The sequence below is a fragment of the Sciurus carolinensis genome, chromosome 1 (genome assembly GCF_902686445.1).
Source record: "Sciurus carolinensis chromosome 1, mSciCar1.2, whole genome shotgun sequence".
NCBI lineage: Eukaryota > Metazoa > Chordata > Mammalia > Rodentia > Sciuridae > Sciurus > Sciurus carolinensis.
In genome coordinates, this window is record NC_062213.1 from 206,239,253 (window position 1) to 206,257,838 (window position 18,586).

Genomic DNA, 18,586 nt, shown 5'->3' on the forward strand with positions numbered 1-18,586 from the left:
AGGCCAGCGCCGGACGTGATCACCTACGAAGGCCGTGAGCTGAGCTCGCGTGAGCCTGGGCCCGTCTCCCCTGATGCGCGTCTCCGAAGGGCGTCCTGTCCTAGAATCGTGAGCGCGGAGCCGGAGCCGGAGCCGGAGTCTTCTGCCTTCTATTTCTGGCTCTGACACAGACGACGGCGTGGGCAGATCCCAACGCCAGACTCTCCTCTGGTCTCTGGGAAATAGCACAAGTCACAGTGGCCTTCTCATGCCCCTGCCTCGAGGGGCGGGGCGTGCTCCTCCCGACTGTGGGTGCCGGTCAGCACGCACTAGACCTGGCTCGCCAGCCACGGCCTCAGGACTTCCTTCGACCCTTCTCCACACCCTGCTCCCCCAGAAGGACACCAAGGGCCTCTTGGGACAGGGCTGGGCTGCACAGTGCCTCCTGGGGAGAGACAGGCCTGGTCTGCCGCCTGCCAGGGCCCAGCTCCCGGTGCCGCCCTGGGCGAGCCTTGCGTTTGGTGGGCTGGGCAGGCGGGTGGGGAGCAGCACGCTCTCCTGCGTTTGGCCCCGCTGCTTCTCCCAGGGCAGGACCTGCTTCTGTTTGGCTCTCGGCCCAGGATCAGCAAATGAAGACTAGCGGGGCTCAGGGCCTGGCACCTGCACTGCCCAGGGACATCAAAGTCTCTGAAAGGAGCGTTTCAAAAGCAAAAGAAAAGCAAGCAAAAGCCCTGGCCACGCTGGCTGGGGGACTCTGGCCCTGCCCTGCCCTGCCCTGGCCTGGCCCCGGGAGAGCAAGGGAGAAGAGAGGGCAGGCGGCGGGCAGCCCACGAAGATGCTTGAGGTGGAAATAAATGCGTTAACAGCGCCTTGATTTTTCTCAATGCAAAAAGAATCTGAAATGCCCCACTGGGCCGAGTCCAGAAATCCCATTTCAGTTCATCCGTGGGAACCGGGGCCAGGAGAGGCCTGGCAGGAGGGCGGGCTGCGCCAGTTGGAAGGGCGGGCTCTCTGAAGCTACCCGGAAGCGGGCAGGGGGCAGGGATTCTGATTTGGGAGCCCCTGCCCCGGAGGTCTTGTGAGCTGGGTTGGGGCTGGAAAGAGGGCTGCCCCCATTTCACAGAAAGGCTTGGGGTGCCCCACCCAGGTCCCTCGGGAGGGAACGCCAAGCTGCTCCACCAAGCTGCTGGGCCCCTGTGGCACCTCCCAGGATGCTGGGGACACGCCTGCTGACAGCTTGGAGAACTGAGAGGCTGTCGGCAGCGAGCAGAGCCCAATTCAGGGGCCTCTTTTAGGAGCCCAGGCTGAGGGGTCCCTCCTGGACCCTGAATGCAGGGGACTGAAGGGACAGCGGGCAGGCCATGTGAGGGAGGCCAGGTGCAGGGCCACGGGTGGGAAGGGGATGCAGCCTCCCCAGCATCTGCACAATCTCCTTCCCCTGCCCTCCAGCTGCGGAAGGTCCTGGGAAGCAACAGCGTCAGGGTCCCCAGAGCCTCCGGGGCCTTTCGGGGCCTGCGCAGACCTGAGTGCCCCCACCCGCCTTCCCGGGCGCCCAGCGGGGCAGAGGGGAGGAGGCCGACCCTGTGCCCGCGGCCCTGCACCCTGAGCAGGAGGGCCTGGCGGAAAGGCTCCTGCAGGACTGGTAAGAAGACCGCCTCCCTGCCCAGCGCCCCTGCTGCCCTTGGGAGGCCATGGACACTAGGGCGGGGACAGCTCACTCCGGAGGACAGACCTGATTGCGGGGGGCGGCGTGGAGAAGAGGGGTGCTGGTGACAACGCACAGGTGCTTCTGGACGGTGGAACGCAGAGTCCCCACCTCCCAGGACTGATCTGAGCAGGCGTCGGGCGCGAGACAGGAGCAACTCTTCAGGAGTCACTTGGCTGTGATGTCCCTCCAGACGCTGGGAGCCAACGCGGCTGACCCTGTGCAGTTCCCACCTGGTCTCAGCGGGCGGGAGCCTGTGCCGCGCACCCCACAGCTCCACCTCCGATGAGCTGGCCTCCTGGGGCTCCTGGCACAGGCCGACCTTCGGGCCCCCACCCTGAAGCCACCAGCTTCTCCCTCCTTCTCCAGCTGTCCCGCTGAAGAGAGGTCCTCTCCCTGCAGGCTGAAGATGCCCAGGGACCCTCAGCCTGCCCAGCCGTCAGGCCGGACGCCGGCTCCTTTCTGAACTTCAGGGCGCTGATGGACGCAAGGGCAGGCTCCGGAGCTGCCCGGCTGGGACGTCCTGAGGGAGTCTGAGGGCGTGTCAGCCCTTCGCGTGTGAAATGCTCCACGCTGTCATGGTTGGGTCTGGAATGTCCCCGAAGGTTCAGTGGGAGGCTGGGTCCCAGGGCACCGTGTTCAGAGGGGTCTTTGTGGGGACCTCACCAGTGGATTCACAGTTCAGTGGCCATAGTGGGAGCATCTGGGGCCTAGTTGCAGGAAGCTGGTCCTCGGGTCTCTCTCTTGTCCCCAGACTCCTCTGTCTGCCTCCTGGCTGCCAGAGCAGTTTTCCTCTGCCACACCTCCCACCCCAATATTTCTGCCTTGGAGCAAGTTGACCAGGGACTGAGACCTCGGAAGCCTTGGCCTAAACAAAGCTTCTTCCTCCTTTGTCTGGCAAGAATTTTAGTCGTAGCAACAAAAACCTGACTGACATGCACAGTAAGGAGTCTCCACTCCCGTTTAACTGAAGTCTGTGAGTGAGACCAGGGGGAGCTGCCAAAGGGAGCAGGGGCATATCTGAGCACGAGGGAAAGCAAGGCTGCAGGCGAAGTCTGATCCAGCAGGCAGGGGCCAGGATGCTCCGGCACACTCGTAGGGGAAGGCTGGGGCGGAATGTTGCTTGGCTCCTTCACCCGGACACGCCCTTCCACCTGCCACCCCAGATCTGCAGTCGGGAGCTGGTTCTGGCACAGCTATGGCCCTACTCAGGGTTCAGGGGTGCTGGGGGTGCAGGGCCCAGGTTCCAGGGCTCCAGCCCTCGAAGAGAAGCCCCCCTGGGGGCCCTCCAGCCCTCCGCAGCCCTGGCACCGTCATTTCCTCCTGGTCGTAGCCAAGAGCCCTGCAGCCTGTCGGGCCTGAGCTGCAGAGCCCGTGGGCCCTCACAGCGCCTTCACAGAAGACTGAGGTCTCCCAAGAGAGACGGGAACCTGGTAGGGCAGCCTCCCACCTGGCCAAAGGCCCCGGGAGGAGCCGGCCACGCTCCCCATTCCCCGGGAGAGGCAACCCACTCAGGCAGGCACCCGGGGCCGGGCCACCTCCAGGTCTGTGACGGTGCAGGAGGCAAGCTCCAGGGCGGCTGGCCTTCCCACTGCCCACGACGAGAACGTAGCTGTGCACGAGACATGCAGGCCGATGGTGCTACAGAGCAGGCAGGGCAGGGTGGCCACAGGGCCCGTGTGTGTACTGAGCAGCAACACTGCTCCTTCCCAGGAAGCACTTTCTCAGCACCACTGGGCCAGCGGGCAAGGCAGGGGCGACACGGGGTGACCCAGAGCCGTCGACTCTGGCCTGGTTCCTGGGGCTCCTCCCCAGCCTTTCTGCTGCAGGCGGGGGACAAGCTGCCCACTGGACTGCCCAGGGTGCCGAGTCTCATGATATGTACCCACCGGGGCCTGGGAGAGGCCACCTGGCGTGTTGAGAGCTGTGTGCGCCCCAGCTGAGCCGGTGACTCACCGAGGGACAGATGTGACCCGCGTGCCGGGAGCAATCGAGACCAGCTGCCATGGGCAGGGCTCTGCAGCGTGCCGCCCCCGCCACGCTTGGCCACAATGCAGCGCAGCCAGGGACGCAGACAGACCGAGCCCTGCGAGGCTCCTGTCTGGGTCCCACCCCTTTCCTTTTGGAAGCTCCTCCTTGCCTGACTCCAGTTTCATGTTAGGAGGCAAGAGGCAGCGACATCACCAGAGACCCCGGTGAGACCCTGGGGCCACCCTGGGCAGACCAAGGCCAGGTCCAGCTCTGCAGAGCAGTCCCCCCTCATAGCCTCTGTCTCCGGCCTCCCAGGCCCTCAGGGGGTAGCCAGGGCCTCTGAACGCAGCTTCCCGGACCCCATCTGCTTTCTCGAGAGCAGAACCAACAAGGAGCTTTTTAAACCAATTCCCGGGACGCCCCGTCAGTTGGGTGCAGGAGGCCATAAGGCACTTCTGTAGAGTCCGGAGCCGCCAGTTCTCTGCTCAGACCCTCCCGGGGCCCCACAACCCACTGAGAAGCCCTGCGTGGCTCCAGAAGTCCCTCTGTAACCCCACTCAGCCAGGGGTTGGTCCCCTTGACCAAGCCATCAGAAGGTCACTCCCAAACGGTGTACAAGGGTGGCACCTTGGTGGCACCACCCAGGCCACCGTGTGGTACCCTCCACAACGTTCCTGCCGGCCAGCCAGTCATTGCACCCAGCTCTGGGGGCTCCTGTGGCCCCCGACGCCCACCCGACGCCATGCCCGGGGCGATAGATTCCACCTCCCGCCCACCTGGTCTCCAGGTGTGCTCTGCTTCACACGGGGAGGGGCCAGGGCCTGAACCGAGTGCCCGGTTTGCACACTGACGTCCTGGAGCGCCAGGCTGGAGGAGTGTCAGGTCTAAACGGGGTCACAGGGCGCCCTGCCCCAATGACCTGGTGTCCCCATAAGAAGAGGGAGAAACCTCAGCCTGAGTGAAGGAAGCCGGGAAAGTGCAGCCAGAAGGTGGGACTCTGCCAGCCGGGGACAGGACCAGTCAGGGTCGCTGACCTGTCCATCGCTTAATCCTGGGCTTGCAGCCTCCAGGATGGGGGACCATGCGTTCTGTTGTTTAGGCCAGCCCTCGGGAGCACTTTGCCAAGAGCGAAGAGGACAGGAGGCCTCCCTCAGTCAGCGGCCCTGCGCCTACAGGTGGAGACCCGGGAGGCCTGGTTTCTCCCCGGGAGGCGCGGCTGCCATGGAAACGACTGGGCTCCTTGGCAAGCCTGGACCACCCTCCCTGTCAGCCTTTCTCTTCCTCAGCCACGTCCCACCTCCAGGGACACACCCTTGGCACCACCCTCCCCTCTGAGACAGACTGGCCAGGCTTCTGTGAGCGTGGCTAGTGCCAGGCTGCAGCAGACTCTGCCAGAGATGGAAGCTCCGTGAAGGGCAGGGTGGTCTCCAGACCGGTCCCCTGGCCAACCTCAGGGTAGCTACTGGGGTACATTAAGTCAGGACTGGCTGGCCTGTCACACTCTGTGATCAGGAAGGCGGGAGAGGCCTGGAGCCTGGCACGCTGCAGCCCTGCACTGCCTGGCTTGCCTCCCAGCCCTGGGCCCAGGTCTCCGGGCACCGCCCCTGGCCCTTCCCCGCTCTGCCCTCCCCCCACCCTCACACATCACACTTCCTGCCCCATGCAGCCTCTGAAGACAAGCCCCACCTCCAGTCCCTCTACCTGGGCTGGCCATTAGCACACGAGGCTACCCCAGGGCAGTGAGCATTATCCTACTGGGCCAGAGAGTATTTTCATCTTTGCCAGCTGCAAGGTCTGCCATTGTAACTGCTCACCTCTGCCTCGGAAGCTTGAAAGCAACCAGAGGTGCCATGTAAATGAGTGGATACAGTTGTGTTCCAATAAAACTTTATATACAAAAGCAAGTGGAGGGCCACATTTGGCCCGGGGGCAATCATTTGCTAAGCTGCTCTCGTGGGATCGTATGAAGACCAGGTTCTGATAGCCTGAGGCCCCATGGGGTCTGATAGAGCATGTTGATGGCAAGGTCCACCCAAAGCCTGCCTTGGACCCCAGAGCTGCTGGAAGAGCTTCCTTAAGAGAGAGTGTCCAGTGTTCTCTGCACACTCAGGGTTCTACCCACCAAACGCGCCAGAGAAGCACTCGGCTCTGCCCACAGGAGGCGCACGCTGGTCAGCTCATCAGCACCCCAGTCTGGTGAGGTGCACGTCCCCAGCGGCTACTCCAGAGTCCAGCCCCTGGAGAGCTCGTGTGCCTTTGTCTGGGTCATCCCAGACCCTTCTGTCCTAATGCAAGAGTTTGAAAGCGAACCTCGCCTCTGCAGGCACGCGCTGGGGTGCATCCACGGGGAAGCTGCGCCTCAACACACCTGGGTCTGACTTGGGTGGAATCCAGGGTCAGCTGCTAACATACCGAGGACCCGCAGAGCACAGGCCCGTTCTGAGCGTCACACCGCTCGGGAGGGAGGCGGTGTCTGACAGAGCGCCTGTTCCTTCACTGTCTTCTTATTGAGTCTGCCTCACATGGCCCGGGCCACGCACAGGGCACCACGAACAGGCAGGACACTATCCATCCAGGGAGCCTAAGTGGCCTCGTGTGATGGAGCGGAATGGGAGGGGGCGGTGGACTCTCCGCCGGGATCCTTCCCTACCCCCACCCCCACACAGGGACCCGCCCTGAGTGACCTCCAACCTCCTGCTCTCCATGGCAGCCTCGCTCCACAGCCAGCCTTGCCCAGGAGGCCACGTCCCCAGGCCTGTGGGGCAGGGCATCCTGCCACCTAGGTTCTGGGCCCCATGGCACCTGGCCCTGGCTGTGCACAGGGCAGGAGGGGAGGTCCTTGGGGATCATTACCCACTGTGTCCTGCGCATGGCGACCTCTGTGAGCACAGAACCTATGACCAGAGCTCCCCTTCACTTCCTCCCCCAGTTCCTCGGGTCTCCAGGTCCCAAGGCATTTAGGCCCTAGGGACTTGTGGTGGCAGCTGTCCCTAAGCCCAGAACTTGCAAGTGGGAGCTGGCATAGCCCAGGCACAGTGCCAGTCGGGGCTTGAAGGGGTGCAGGGCCTTGTGCTGGGGGTTTGTGGCTGCCCATGAGGAGGCCCAGCATGAGGGCCACCCACAGAAAGCACCAAGCCCTCAGGGCATCTGGGGTGGGGCAGGTGGGCCACAGCTGGGCAAGTGTACAATGTGAGACATTCCAGGAAGTGCCAGAGGATGGAGACCAACCCCGGGGGCCCAGAGGCAGGGGCCTCGCAGAAGCCGGTGGAGCCAGGAGGTGGGCCAGCACTTCAAGCAGAGGATTCAGGGTCAGCTGCCCACAGAGAACGCAGGACAGAGCCAGAGAACGGGGGTGTGACTCTGCGGGACGCCCTGGGGACGTGAGACTCGTGCACCCTCCCCTGGCCCCAGTTTCAGCAGCCTCCCACAAGGTCCATCCCATGGAGGCTCCGGGCAACACAGGGCAGAGGAGAGTGTCCTGCAGGGGGCAGGCCACGTGGACAAGGCCCGAGGCAGGGCTCCATTCCCTGGTGACCTTGGAGGGATTTAACAGTCCAGGCCCCACTGAGAGGTCAGAGCAAGCGGGACTGACCTTGACCTGCATCTTGTTGAGCCCGGCTGGGGACCTGGGGCCACGTCCCCTCTGGAGGCAGGAGCCTGAGTGATCACCGGTGTGTCAGGCCTCCAGGGCCCACAGGCACCGGACCAGCTGACGTCTGGCACCCACCACCAAACGGCATTTTGGGAGCTTGTGGCCCCTCTTGTACTAAACCAACCCCGGGTCTGGGGTCCACTCATCCTAAATGTCCACCCCGGTCCCCATGGAGGCTGGTGGAATGTGGATTCCTAAGCAAGACAGGGCCTTAGAAGGCAGAGTGTGAGGCTGTTGGCGTCACCTCTCAGGCAGCCTGAGAGTCACCAGGAGCAAGGCCAGTCCTGCTGTGCATCAGAGGAGGCCATGACAGGGTGAGGGTCCTCGGGCTGCCAGCCAGAGGCTCTGACAGAGTGAGGGAATTCACGAACGCATGAGGACGGGCCAAGGGGACAAGGCCCATGAGAGCACAACACCTAGGTCCTTCGGTGACACCCAGCCCACGCGGCAAATACCAAGGCAGGCCCTCTCTCTCCAGACGCCGGACGGCTCCCTCCCCAGAGCTGCCCTCCTCTCCAGCAAAGCCCAGGCTGGAGCAGGGAGAATGGGGGCAGGGGGCTCTGCAGGAGGAACCCCCACACTCCCCACCCCAGCCGGAACCCCCAGAAAACATACTGTCCATCTCCTAACCCCTGGATCCTGTGCATGTGACCCCCAACCCCTGGATCCTGAGCATGTGACCCCCCAACCCCTGGATCCTGTGCATGTGACCCCCCTAACCCCTGGATCCTGTGCATGTGACCCCTCTAACCCCTGGATCCTGTGCATGTGACCCCCCCTAACCCCTGGATCCTGTGCATGTGACCCCCTAACCCCTGGATCCTGTGCATGTGACCCCCTAACCCCTGGATCCTATTCATGTGACCTCTCTTAGACAAAGAACCTTCACAGGCATGATTAAGCTAAGAATCTTAAGACGACATCATCTATTTTCCAGGGGTTCCTTAAAATCCAACGGCAGGTGTCCTTACAAGGGACAGGCTCTGAGACATGGGGAAGAGGGTCATAGGAATCAGAGGCAGAGACCACGGAAGAGATGCAGCCACAAGCCAAGGGCTTCAGGGGGCCGCCAGGAGCTGGGAGAGGAGGAAGGACCCCCCCAGAGCCCTCAGAGGAGCACACCCTGTGACATCTGGTTCCAGACGTCTTCCTTTGGAGCTGTGCAGAGAAATTTGTACTGTTTCAATCTCTAGGATCCAGATGATTTGAGAGGACAGTCCAGGACCCTGGAACACAGTTGGAGTCTGGGCCTTCAGAGTCCAGGATGTGGGCAAGACCACAGGCGGAGGCTGGTCCCAGAAACAGGCAGGCTCTGGAACATAGGCCTAGTCCAGGGTTCCCAGGAGGCCGGGCATTCAGAACCAAGGGGACACATGTGGCTACCACGTGACCAACTCATTGAGTAGGATGAGGACTCTGTGCTGTGGTACACAGGCCAGATGTGCAAACCACAGAGCCCAGTTCTCAAGGGAACTGCACCTATGGCAGCCATCGGCCGGCCTGCCGTGGTTTGGGGTAGATCAGATGCCAGAGGTAGGGATGGGTGCAGAACAGGTCTGAGCAGGTGGCCATTCATCCCAGCCAGCTCCCGAGGGTATGAAGGACACAGACCCAGTGGCACTTCCCATGCTCAGGCACCAGCCCAGGCCCCATGGCTGCAGGTGTCTAATGGGCCTTCGCCTCCATTAGCGCCTCCTGAGGCCTCCATGGCATCAGCCTGCCACACAGGCTGACCTGGTCCAGGCTCAGCACAACCTGTGCGAGAAACCACTGAAGCCAAAGCCCCATGAGGTCACAGCACAGCCAAGGGCACGTGCTGGCCAGTAGCCGGGGATCCTGGGCACAGTCAGCCAGTCCACCTGCACCAGCTTCAACGTCTCTGTGTCCCACCCAGCAGGACCTTCACAGGCCGGTTCTGAGCCTCTGACCCCATGAAAAATCTCTGCTTCCCCTGCTGGGAGAAACTTCTAGAAAGGAAAGCTTCCCCTTCTGTTACACTGCCCGCCCAGAGCATGCAAGAAGCTGAGTCGGCAAGACAGAGGTCTGTGAGATCCACATCCAGAGCAGAGGCCTCGCGCCTGCCGCACAGCGCGTCCTTCGTCACGTGAGAGTCTGCTGTGATTCTGGGGGCGTCTTAGAACCGGGCAGCGGCAGCGGCAGGGAAGCCTCCAGCATCCCCGGGACTCACCTGCTGCGGAGGTGGGGGTGGCAGGAGCATGCACGTTGGAGGCAAACTGTCACCCCAAACGGCAGCTCTAAAGTCCAGCCCAAAGCATTTGCCTGTCAACCACTGAGCTCACTGCCCGGCCCCCAAGGACGGCCTGCCGTGGACACTGGGAGGGAAACCCCCAGCATTCACCTTGTACTGAGGACAGAATGAGGAGGATGGTGCAGACCACTGTTCCCCCCTGGGGACCACCCAGCCTTAGCACAGCTCAGGGCTGGGAGGGGGCCTCCTGGTTGTCCTGTCCAGCATTGGCTCTGGAGGCCAGGACACTGAGTGCCTGCAGCCCGACTCAGCTCCTTGCATGCTCTGGGCGGGCAGAGGCTGCCCACCTACCCACCGCCTTGGCGCAGCATCTCTGCCCGTGCCACCCACCCCTGCCATCAGAATTTGGTCCTTGGGGACCTGGGCTGGCCCCTCCCACTTGCAAGGGACCCTCCTCCTCTGGACCAGAACTGCCAGAAAAATTGGACAATTGATGAAACTGGCTCTGTGACATTTCCTCCACCGTCCTTACCTGCCATTTCTCTGTGGGGATGCTTCCTCATCTATCTCACTTGGTCAAATAGATTTCTAAACCCTCGAAGCGGGGAGGCACCAAGTGCCCAGCTCCCCGCCCTCCCCACCTGAGGCAGGGCATTTTAATATCTACCAGGTCCGATGTTGGCGGTTCATTGCATAATTGATCAAGAAGCCAGAAATGCTAAAACTGGTTCTTTTAACAGAGTCGGATAAAAATTCTAAAAATGGTGTTCTGTCTAATATTTAATCTCAACACTCAGGATTGTTCTCCTGCGCATAGATGAAATCACAAATTCAATCACAGAACATCAAATGGATCTGTGATCCACCCAGCATTGAGTGACACACAGGAGGCAAGGGAAGACATTCCACAGGGGCACAGGGCAGCTCCTCCCCACCTGCTCAGCCGCGACCCCGCCGAGCCCTGGAGGGGACTGTGCAGGTAGAGGGGTGTCACAGAAAGCCCCTCCCTGCTGCATACCGCCAAGCAGCAGCGTTTGAGAGCCCGGCCAAGGAAAGGGGCGCTGGAGAATGAGCCCCGCGGCACCCTGGGCTCTGGAGAACTTCCCCACCCCACCATCTGCAAAGGAGGATAAGGCCCTGGGGGTCAAAGACGCCCAAGAGGCACCACCAGCAAGGAGCCAGGACTGGCGCACGTGGAACGGAACGAGAGGAAGCCCGGAGTCTCCCGAGCATCGGGTGGACTTCCCGTGTCCACTGGGCATGACTCCGGCTTCTCTCAGCAGGAGCAGGGAGCACTCTAAGGGCGCACGGCCCCTAGGGCTGGTGGCTGACACCCACTCCCACCTGCGGTTGTGCTCAGTGTGCCCTAGGCCACCAGCCAGGACCACGGCTCTCCGGAGGCGCCCGGCCACTGCGACTGAGACAGTCCCAATTAGGACGGAAGACCGGCCCCCATGTCCACGAAGTCGGGCGCTTTGCCGGGCTCCAGCCGCTCGCTTGTTCTTTGATGCTCTTCTCCCAATTAAGCTACTCAAAACTTTTGAAGTTCATGAGTCATTAGCTTCAAATATCTTTAAATTAAGGACAGATTCACTTCCCTGGTAGCAAACACCCAGCAACTTAATTAAAAGGGGTTCAGCATTTAAACTGCCACACAGCTTTCGACAGAGGGGAGGAGCACACTTCTCCTGCTACATCTGCTGCCGCTTTCCTTCTACTCTGACTCTGGTATTTAGGAAATACTTCACCGTCACGAGACTCGCCCCCAGGGTTGGCCGGCTGCCACCGCTGCTCAGGTCAGCTGGCCATCGAGGTGCAGAGGAAATAATACCAGCCATCCCTGCTTACAGAGAACCCCACCTAAAGGACACTGAAGGCCCCCTGGTGACAAGGACAAAGCAACTTTCAAACTATCCTTGGGAGAATGCATGAGTGAATTGCAATATAAAAATTACCAGGCAGAGTTTGAGTGACATCTGAGCCATTGTAACCTTGAGCTGCTGGATGTCACAAACACATGACTGATTAGATGGAGACGAACTTTGAATGATGCTGGGGACCTGCAGGGCTGCATGGCCCCCCATGGTGCTGAGCCTCCCGAGAGACCCTAACATGAGCTGCTGGGGAAGCCCAGAGTCATCTGAGCCGGCGAGGGAGTCACGGGGACAGGTGCTGCCAGGCAGGGTCAAAGATCCCTTCCTGAGCACTAACCGTGCCAAGCACAGCTCAGGTGCCAGGCCCTCCTGCAGTGGCCTGTTCAGTGACCAAAACCAGCTGCCTTGACTCCTCACAAGCTCACTTTACAAATTTTAAGACCAACACTCAAGACGACACTTTATGGGTTTCTCCCAGGAGACTCTGTGATTCTAGATTCAGCACGACAGGCAAGGGGCTGACACAGGTGGACAGCCACACCGTCAGGGCCTCCTCACAGAGCCTTACGGACTTCTGACCCGTCTGACGCCCATCCTCCGCCAGCACCCGAGAGAGGCTGAGCTGTGCGCCTCTGCGAATCCACGCCAGGTGATTTTCCATCCCGAGCAGCTCCCAGCTAGAACTAGCTACACTCTGCAGAAAGCACCAAGGTCAGGGACAAGGCCTTGGGACCTTATTAAAGGATCTCTCAAAGCTGGAAGCAGCAAATCAGTACATTAATAGCAAAAGACATCATCGTCATCGTCACCAGCATCACCACCATCACCACCACCACCATCACCACCATCACCATCATCACCATCATCATCACCATCACCACCAGCATCACCATCACCATCACCACCAGCATCACCACTAGCATCACCACCATCACAATCATCACCATCACCACCATCACCATCACCATCACCATCATCACTAGCACCATCAGCACCACTGTCATCATTATAATTACCATCACCACCACCATCACCACTACCATCATCACTGATTGCCATCATCACCATCGCCACCATTGCCACCACCATCACAATCACCACCACCACCATCATCACCATCACCACCACCACCATCACCACCACCATCACTATCATCACCATCACCACCACCACCACCATCACCACCATCACTACCACCACCATCACCACCACCACCACCATCAACATCATCACCATCTTTCTGCTCAAGTTAATAGCAGCAAATATACTGAGCAGTTCCCATGTGCTAGGTGGTGAGCACACGGCACGCACCATCTCTAACCTTTTACAACAATGTTAGGAGATGGTTAATGCTAATGTCCAGCTGAGGCACAGAGAAGACCAGCAGATTGCCCAAGTTCACACAGCTAATACAAGGGAAGCCAGGAGGAATATGAAGGCAGTCAGCGAGGTCTTAACCATTATCCCTAAATTCGGGGAGATTTCCCAATTAATTCACCTGCAGGGTAATTGCTGACAGAGGGGCTTTCTGACCGCTCTGGTGGCCAGTCCTTTCAGCCTTGGTTCTGCGGGATTTCAGTGTCCTCCATCACCCTCCCCCGCCCACCTGTCCCCAGGAATGCCTGTGCTCCAGGCAGCAGGAGGTAGAACCCACCCGTCTGAGCATTTCTCTACAGAAGGGGAAGGAAAACTCACAAATTCCAACCCTGATTCCAAAGACCTGTCTTTGGACAATGGAACCATCTTAGTGGACGCCGGTATCTCTTGCTAAGCCTAGTTCTGGGTTTCAAGGTGTCCCCCAGAGTGAGTGGGCTCAGCTGGGTGTGTCTCGGGTGACAAGACTCTTGGTCCCTGGTGGCTGGTTCGACCTTTGACATTGGCAGCCCTGTCCTCAGAGCCTCTCTTGCTGGGTAGAAAGCCACTGACGTCGGGGCCTTCCTGGGCACTGGGGCCACGTGCCGTGCTCAGTATTGACCTGCGGAAGTCACACGGCCACTGTCCAAGGGACAGCCTCGCAGGCTGCAGGCTCAACGGTGAGGAAAAGATCCTCACCCAGGGCCACACAGCGACGTGCCATGGAGCCCAGACCCGGATCCTGCAGCCACCCAGCAGGGCCTGCTCACCACAGCCATGCCCACTGCCCAGACCACAGCCCCGGAAGCCCCACTTCCACTCTTGCTGCTTCAGGTCCTGAGAAGTGTGAGCAGCAGCCATACTCCACAAAGTGGAGGGCCAGGCCTGCCCTGATAAAGGACCTAGAGAGTCTTTCCTGCCACCCCTCCTGGAAGCTCACACAGAGAAGGAGATTGTAACATCTGCCCTCGGTAGCCCAAGAAACTAGCTCACTTCTGAGTCACGAGTCAGTCCTTCCCAGTGTCTAACTTGAACTCCTCCTGCTTGGGTCTAATTCAGCTGGACTGTGATGAGCCCAGTTAGGGGAATCATCTCAGCATTTCCTCTTTCCCTCTTCCCTTCACCTCGACTTGGAAGTAATGCTGCTCAGGCCCTGATGAGGGCTGCTGTCAGCCACCTGTTCCCTTCCCTGCAGGCCAGCAGCATTTTCCAGAGTTAACATTTCTCTGCATTAGAAGCAAAAACACACATTTTTTCCCTTTTAAATTTGTTTTGCTAAACAAATTAATCTAGCACCAGATTATATTATGAAGAACCATAAATCTTTCCCGAGATAAGCATCTGTCGCGCTGGATTAGCAACATCCAATGTACTGTGAATTAATTTGCTAAGCCCTATAATGCTGTCCTGGGCGTTTAACTTTAGTAATAACAAATGTAATTAGGAGTAAATGGGAACCTGCTTTCCCATCCATGTCTGTGTAGCATGTGACGTCTTCAGAGGTGACAGAAAGGAGGAGAAGCCCCCATTCCATCAGGGTGACAGCTCCTGAGTTCACTGGGGTAAAAACAGAAGCTTTGCAAACTGCTCAGAGAGCCACGTGGGAGGTGGCTTGGGCGGCCCCAGACCCCCTCCAGGGCTCCTGGCCTGGCATGGCACTTGGTTTCCGTGGACAAGCTGCTCTAAAGGAGCGGAGAGGAGCAGAGAGCAGAAGCACAGGCTGTCTTGTCCCCGTGAAGGGAGGAAGGAAATCATGGGCGCACGGACTGGCACTGGCCACCCCACTACTGAATGCTGCCCGCCTGACCAAAGTCAGGAGGAACCACACATGACCCGGTCCCCTGGGGTCTCTCTGCCCTGCGGGAGCCCTCGGAGACACTTCTCAGCCCCTGGATTCCAGGCCTTGGGCGAGGAAGGGAGCCTCCAAGGGTCTCCATGGCAGCCCCTTCCCTTTCTGCTCAATGCCCCCCATGTGCAGCCGCTTTAGGAAGTTAGCAAGGCCGGCTGCTTCTGCAGGATGAGCTGCCCGCAGCATTTGGGAACACCAGAGTCACCATGGGCCACAGCCTGCCACCAGGGGCCAAGGAGTTGGAACAGCAGGAAGGGCAGGGCTCAGTTGCTGGTGCAGGGACAGGCTCTGGCCTGGGGGTTTCCAGTGCCCCTTATGGGGCAAAGAGGAGGAAGATCGCGGGAGGCCCACGTTGCCAAGTTTGGAGCTGGGATTCTCGACCTGCAGCTGGGACAACTGCAGCAGTACACACCCACAGGTCCCCGTCCCCAGGGACGCGCTCTGCACCTGTGCCCCGTTGGCAGAGCTTCAGTCAACAGCACTGGGAGCTCTTCCTCTTACCCAGCCGTGGCCTTGGCTGCTATTCAAGGCCATTCCTAGTGCTGGACCCAGCTCCACCTGGCCAGGCCTCGTCCCTTAGGGCCCAGCCCTGGAGGTTGCTGAAGACTCCACGTGACCCCCATCTCCAGCAGCACGGGGCTGCCTCTCCCCCAGGCTGACCCAGAGGCCACGGTGGCACGGCACCCACTCTCGGGTGGACAGCAAGGAGGGAAGCGCCTTATCACGTCCACCAGTTCCTCCCCAATCTGCCGACAGACCCGGGCGTGCACGCTCCCGCCCGGGGCCGCCGTCCCTCCTCCAGGCCCTGCGCCTGACCTTGGCCCTCTCTGCTTCAGTCTTGCCCCGGGAAGCACCCTGAACGCCGCGGCCTCCCTCCCCCACAAGCCACGCCATGCCCAGCCCCCAAACAGGCTGGAAGCTCAGAGGCGGCCTACCTGAGGTCTCCCCCAGAATCCGGGGGGGCTTGCTGTCGTTGCCGCTGTTGCTGGGGCTGGGGGAAGGCTCTGTTGTGCTAGCCCCAGGAGGGACCCTCCTCCGGGGATCCGGGGAGGCAGTGACGCCCTTGGTCTGCAGCGTCATGGAGGTGGCCGTGGTGGCAGCAATGGTGGTGGTGGCCACAGTTGTCTTCCGTGTTTGTAAGATGGGGACCGTGGTGGGGCCATACACGCCCGGGAAAGTGTTGGCCTCCGGGGCCTCCTCGTCCCCCGTGGGCCCCCAGGCAATGAACTCTGTCTCTGTAGTGGGCCTACCGCCTCTGAAGTCAAAGTTGTTGAGACCAGTGTCCTGCACGTGCCTCTTCCCCCGCCTCAGGAGACTCTGCTGCTCGGTGGACCCGCCAGCCGCCGGGGAGGACGAGGACGAGGAGGAAGAAGTGAGGGACGGGCTGGATTTGGCAGCAGCTGGGGGCTTGGCGAGGCCCCCTTTGGGCACGAGGGCGGCCACCTGGTCCCGGGGCCTGTGGGCTCTCCTGGCACGGGGTGTCAGCATCTGCCCGTGGGCCCGCTCCGTACGGGCCGCGCGGGGGCTCCACACAGGAGCAGGGAGGCGAGACGGCTGTCCACTCCTCAGACTCCACAGCCGCAGGGGCCTCTGCGGTGGTCGTGGCAGGAGCCGGAACTCGGGGCCCGGACCCAGGGACTCACAGGACGGGAAATCCACAGCAAGCTGCAGCATGGCTATCAGGATCCAAGCATGGCTTCCAAGGGAGCGGCCTGGCCAGCGGATGGACATGGAGCTGTGCAGGAGAGAGAAGAGGGGTCAGCAGGGAGCAGCAGACGCTCTGCCTGGGCCAGGTCTCTAGCCTCACGAGGACAAGGACAGTGACCTCTGCAGGTCACTGGAGCGCACCTCCCTCTCCGGCACCTGGAGAAGACAGTGCCCGCCACAGGCTCCCACGAATGGCTCCCGGCTCGTGCCTGAGGGCTGGTCAGCACCCTGCCAGCGGACAGCCACAGAGCCGTTTCACGAGGCGGGGGGAGGACTGAGACCAATAGAGCCCATGAACCCCGGCCAGTTGACCTGAAGACCAGCCATCCCCCTCCTTTTGCCCATAACGAAAGGAGGCACCAAGAAGCACAGACTGAGGAGGGCAGGACAGGCCAGCCTCTCAGCCGGACTCCAGGCCCAGGGCTTTCCTCAGGAAGCACAAGAGGCTCCACTGTCATTGGCCAGTCGACTCTCCGAGGTCTGGGGGCCGCTCAGTCAGGCAGATGCTGGACGAGGTACAAACAGCTGGCAGCCCCGGAGCACCCACCTGCCGCGTGTGCCCAGCATGGCCCCTGGCCCCTGCCCTGCGCCTGAGTTGAAAGGGAGGACAGGCCGGGGCCTCCCACCCTGCACACCAGCTGTTCGGGCTGGGCCTCTCCGGAGGCCACGTGGGAAATGAGATCTGTTCCGGATAAGCTGGAGGGTGACTGATGCCCAAGTGCCTGTTCTGTTGACATTTCCACCCCGTTTATCTCCGGTGCAGGTGCCTCTGAAGCCTCTCTCCACCTCCTCAGCTCCGGGGGGCTGGAGAAATGCCAAGCCCCGCACGGCCTGGGTGGAGGCTGAGCTGGGGGCACATGGAGCCCGGGAAGTCGTGCTGTCCACCGCCTGTGCAGCAGGTCCCACCAGAGCCCGGGCCTGGAGTCACCTCAGGCAGGTGGACACTGGAGTGTCACGTGAACATCCAGAGCACAGCACAGAGTCTGTGGCGGGCTGGAGACGCAGGCCCAGTCCCCTCTTCCACCAGCACCAATAACTGAGGACTGGTCACAGGTGCCATTCAACGTCAGCTCTTGTCACCAACCTCAGGTCTGAAAGTTAAAGTGAACCCTGACACCTCCTCGCTGCTCGGTGGGGGTGGGCAGGCGGCTGAGCTGTCAGCCCGAGCACAGCACCCACCCGACCTCCAGGAACGCTGGGCCACCGTACCTTATCAGGTGTCTCATGACTCTAAAAGGGACCTGGTCATGCATGTGCACCTGGGTCCCTGTTGAGAGTGTGCGTGTGTGCAGGGGTGTGTACATGTGTGTGTTGGCATGTGCTGGGTGTGACTGAGTGCCTCCTGCCTGTACGTGTCATGAGGGAGAGACCCGTGCCGTGCGTGTGACAGTACGTGCGGCTGTGAAGATGCACGTGAGTGTGTCTGCAGGTGTGAGCTGTGAGCCACCAGCAGTGTGCCTGCGTGGGGGTGGGGGGAGGGCACTGCTGTGCCCGCCCTGTGTGCCCGCGTGTCCCGTGTCGGATTGCCTGTGCCTGCATGTCAGTGCGAGGGTGCAACGTGCCTGGCGTGTCCGGGAGCATGTCAGTGCGTGGGGTGTACAACCGCAGCTGGGACCCGCTGTGCACACGCCCCTGCCTGGCTGAGGCTCCCTGATACTTGGGAATGAGCTGGTCCCCAGGGGTCGGCGGGATGTTGAGAGAAAGAAACTCATGTTAATGAGCACTAATTATCAAAAAGGGCTAATCCCCAAATAATAAGGTCCTGGTTTTTTAATCAGAATGAAAGTGCTTCGCTGCAGAAATCAGGAAGTGCTCATTATGCTAAGCCTCCGCCCCGGGCTACTGCCCTGGTGCGTTTTCTCTGCACAAGCAGCCAAGCTCTGTGCAGGGACCAGGCCATCGTCCGGGCACGGGGAAACGAGGTCAGTGTGAAGGCCCTGCCTGTGCTAAGGGCAGTTCCTGGGAGGCTGCAGGTGACCCGGCCAGGGCCGGGGGTTGGAAACATCCCTTTCTCCCCTGTACTCCATGTCTGGTGGGAATCCGGCCCCAGGGGAATGAGATGCTGCTTGGAGCAGAGGCTGGGTCCTGCCAGGCCCCAGCAGGCACCTCCAGGGTCCAGCAGGCCCCACCAGGGCTCAGAAGTCCCCACCAGGCCCCAGCAGGCCCCATCAGGCCCACCAGGCACCTCCAGGCCCCACCAGGCACCTCCAGGGCCCACCAGGCACCTCCAGGCCCCACCAGGCCTCAGTAGGCACCACCAGGCCAGCAGGCCCCACAAGCCCCACCA

At 60.9% G+C, this 18,586-nt stretch overlaps 1 protein-coding gene across 2 annotated transcripts in view; it reads right to left on the reverse strand.

The window, feature by feature from the left end:
• Ajap1 (adherens junctions associated protein 1) overlaps nt 1–18,586 on the reverse strand; it is a 104,177-nt gene that overhangs the window by 39,482 nt on the left and 46,109 nt on the right. For both annotated transcript variants that reach the window (XM_047565698.1, XM_047565708.1), the window contains exon 2: nt 15,528–16,327. In XM_047565698.1, coding sequence (XP_047421654.1) covers nt 15,528–16,327 — 800 coding nt within the window. The remainder of the gene's footprint in view (nt 1–15,527; nt 16,328–18,586) is intronic.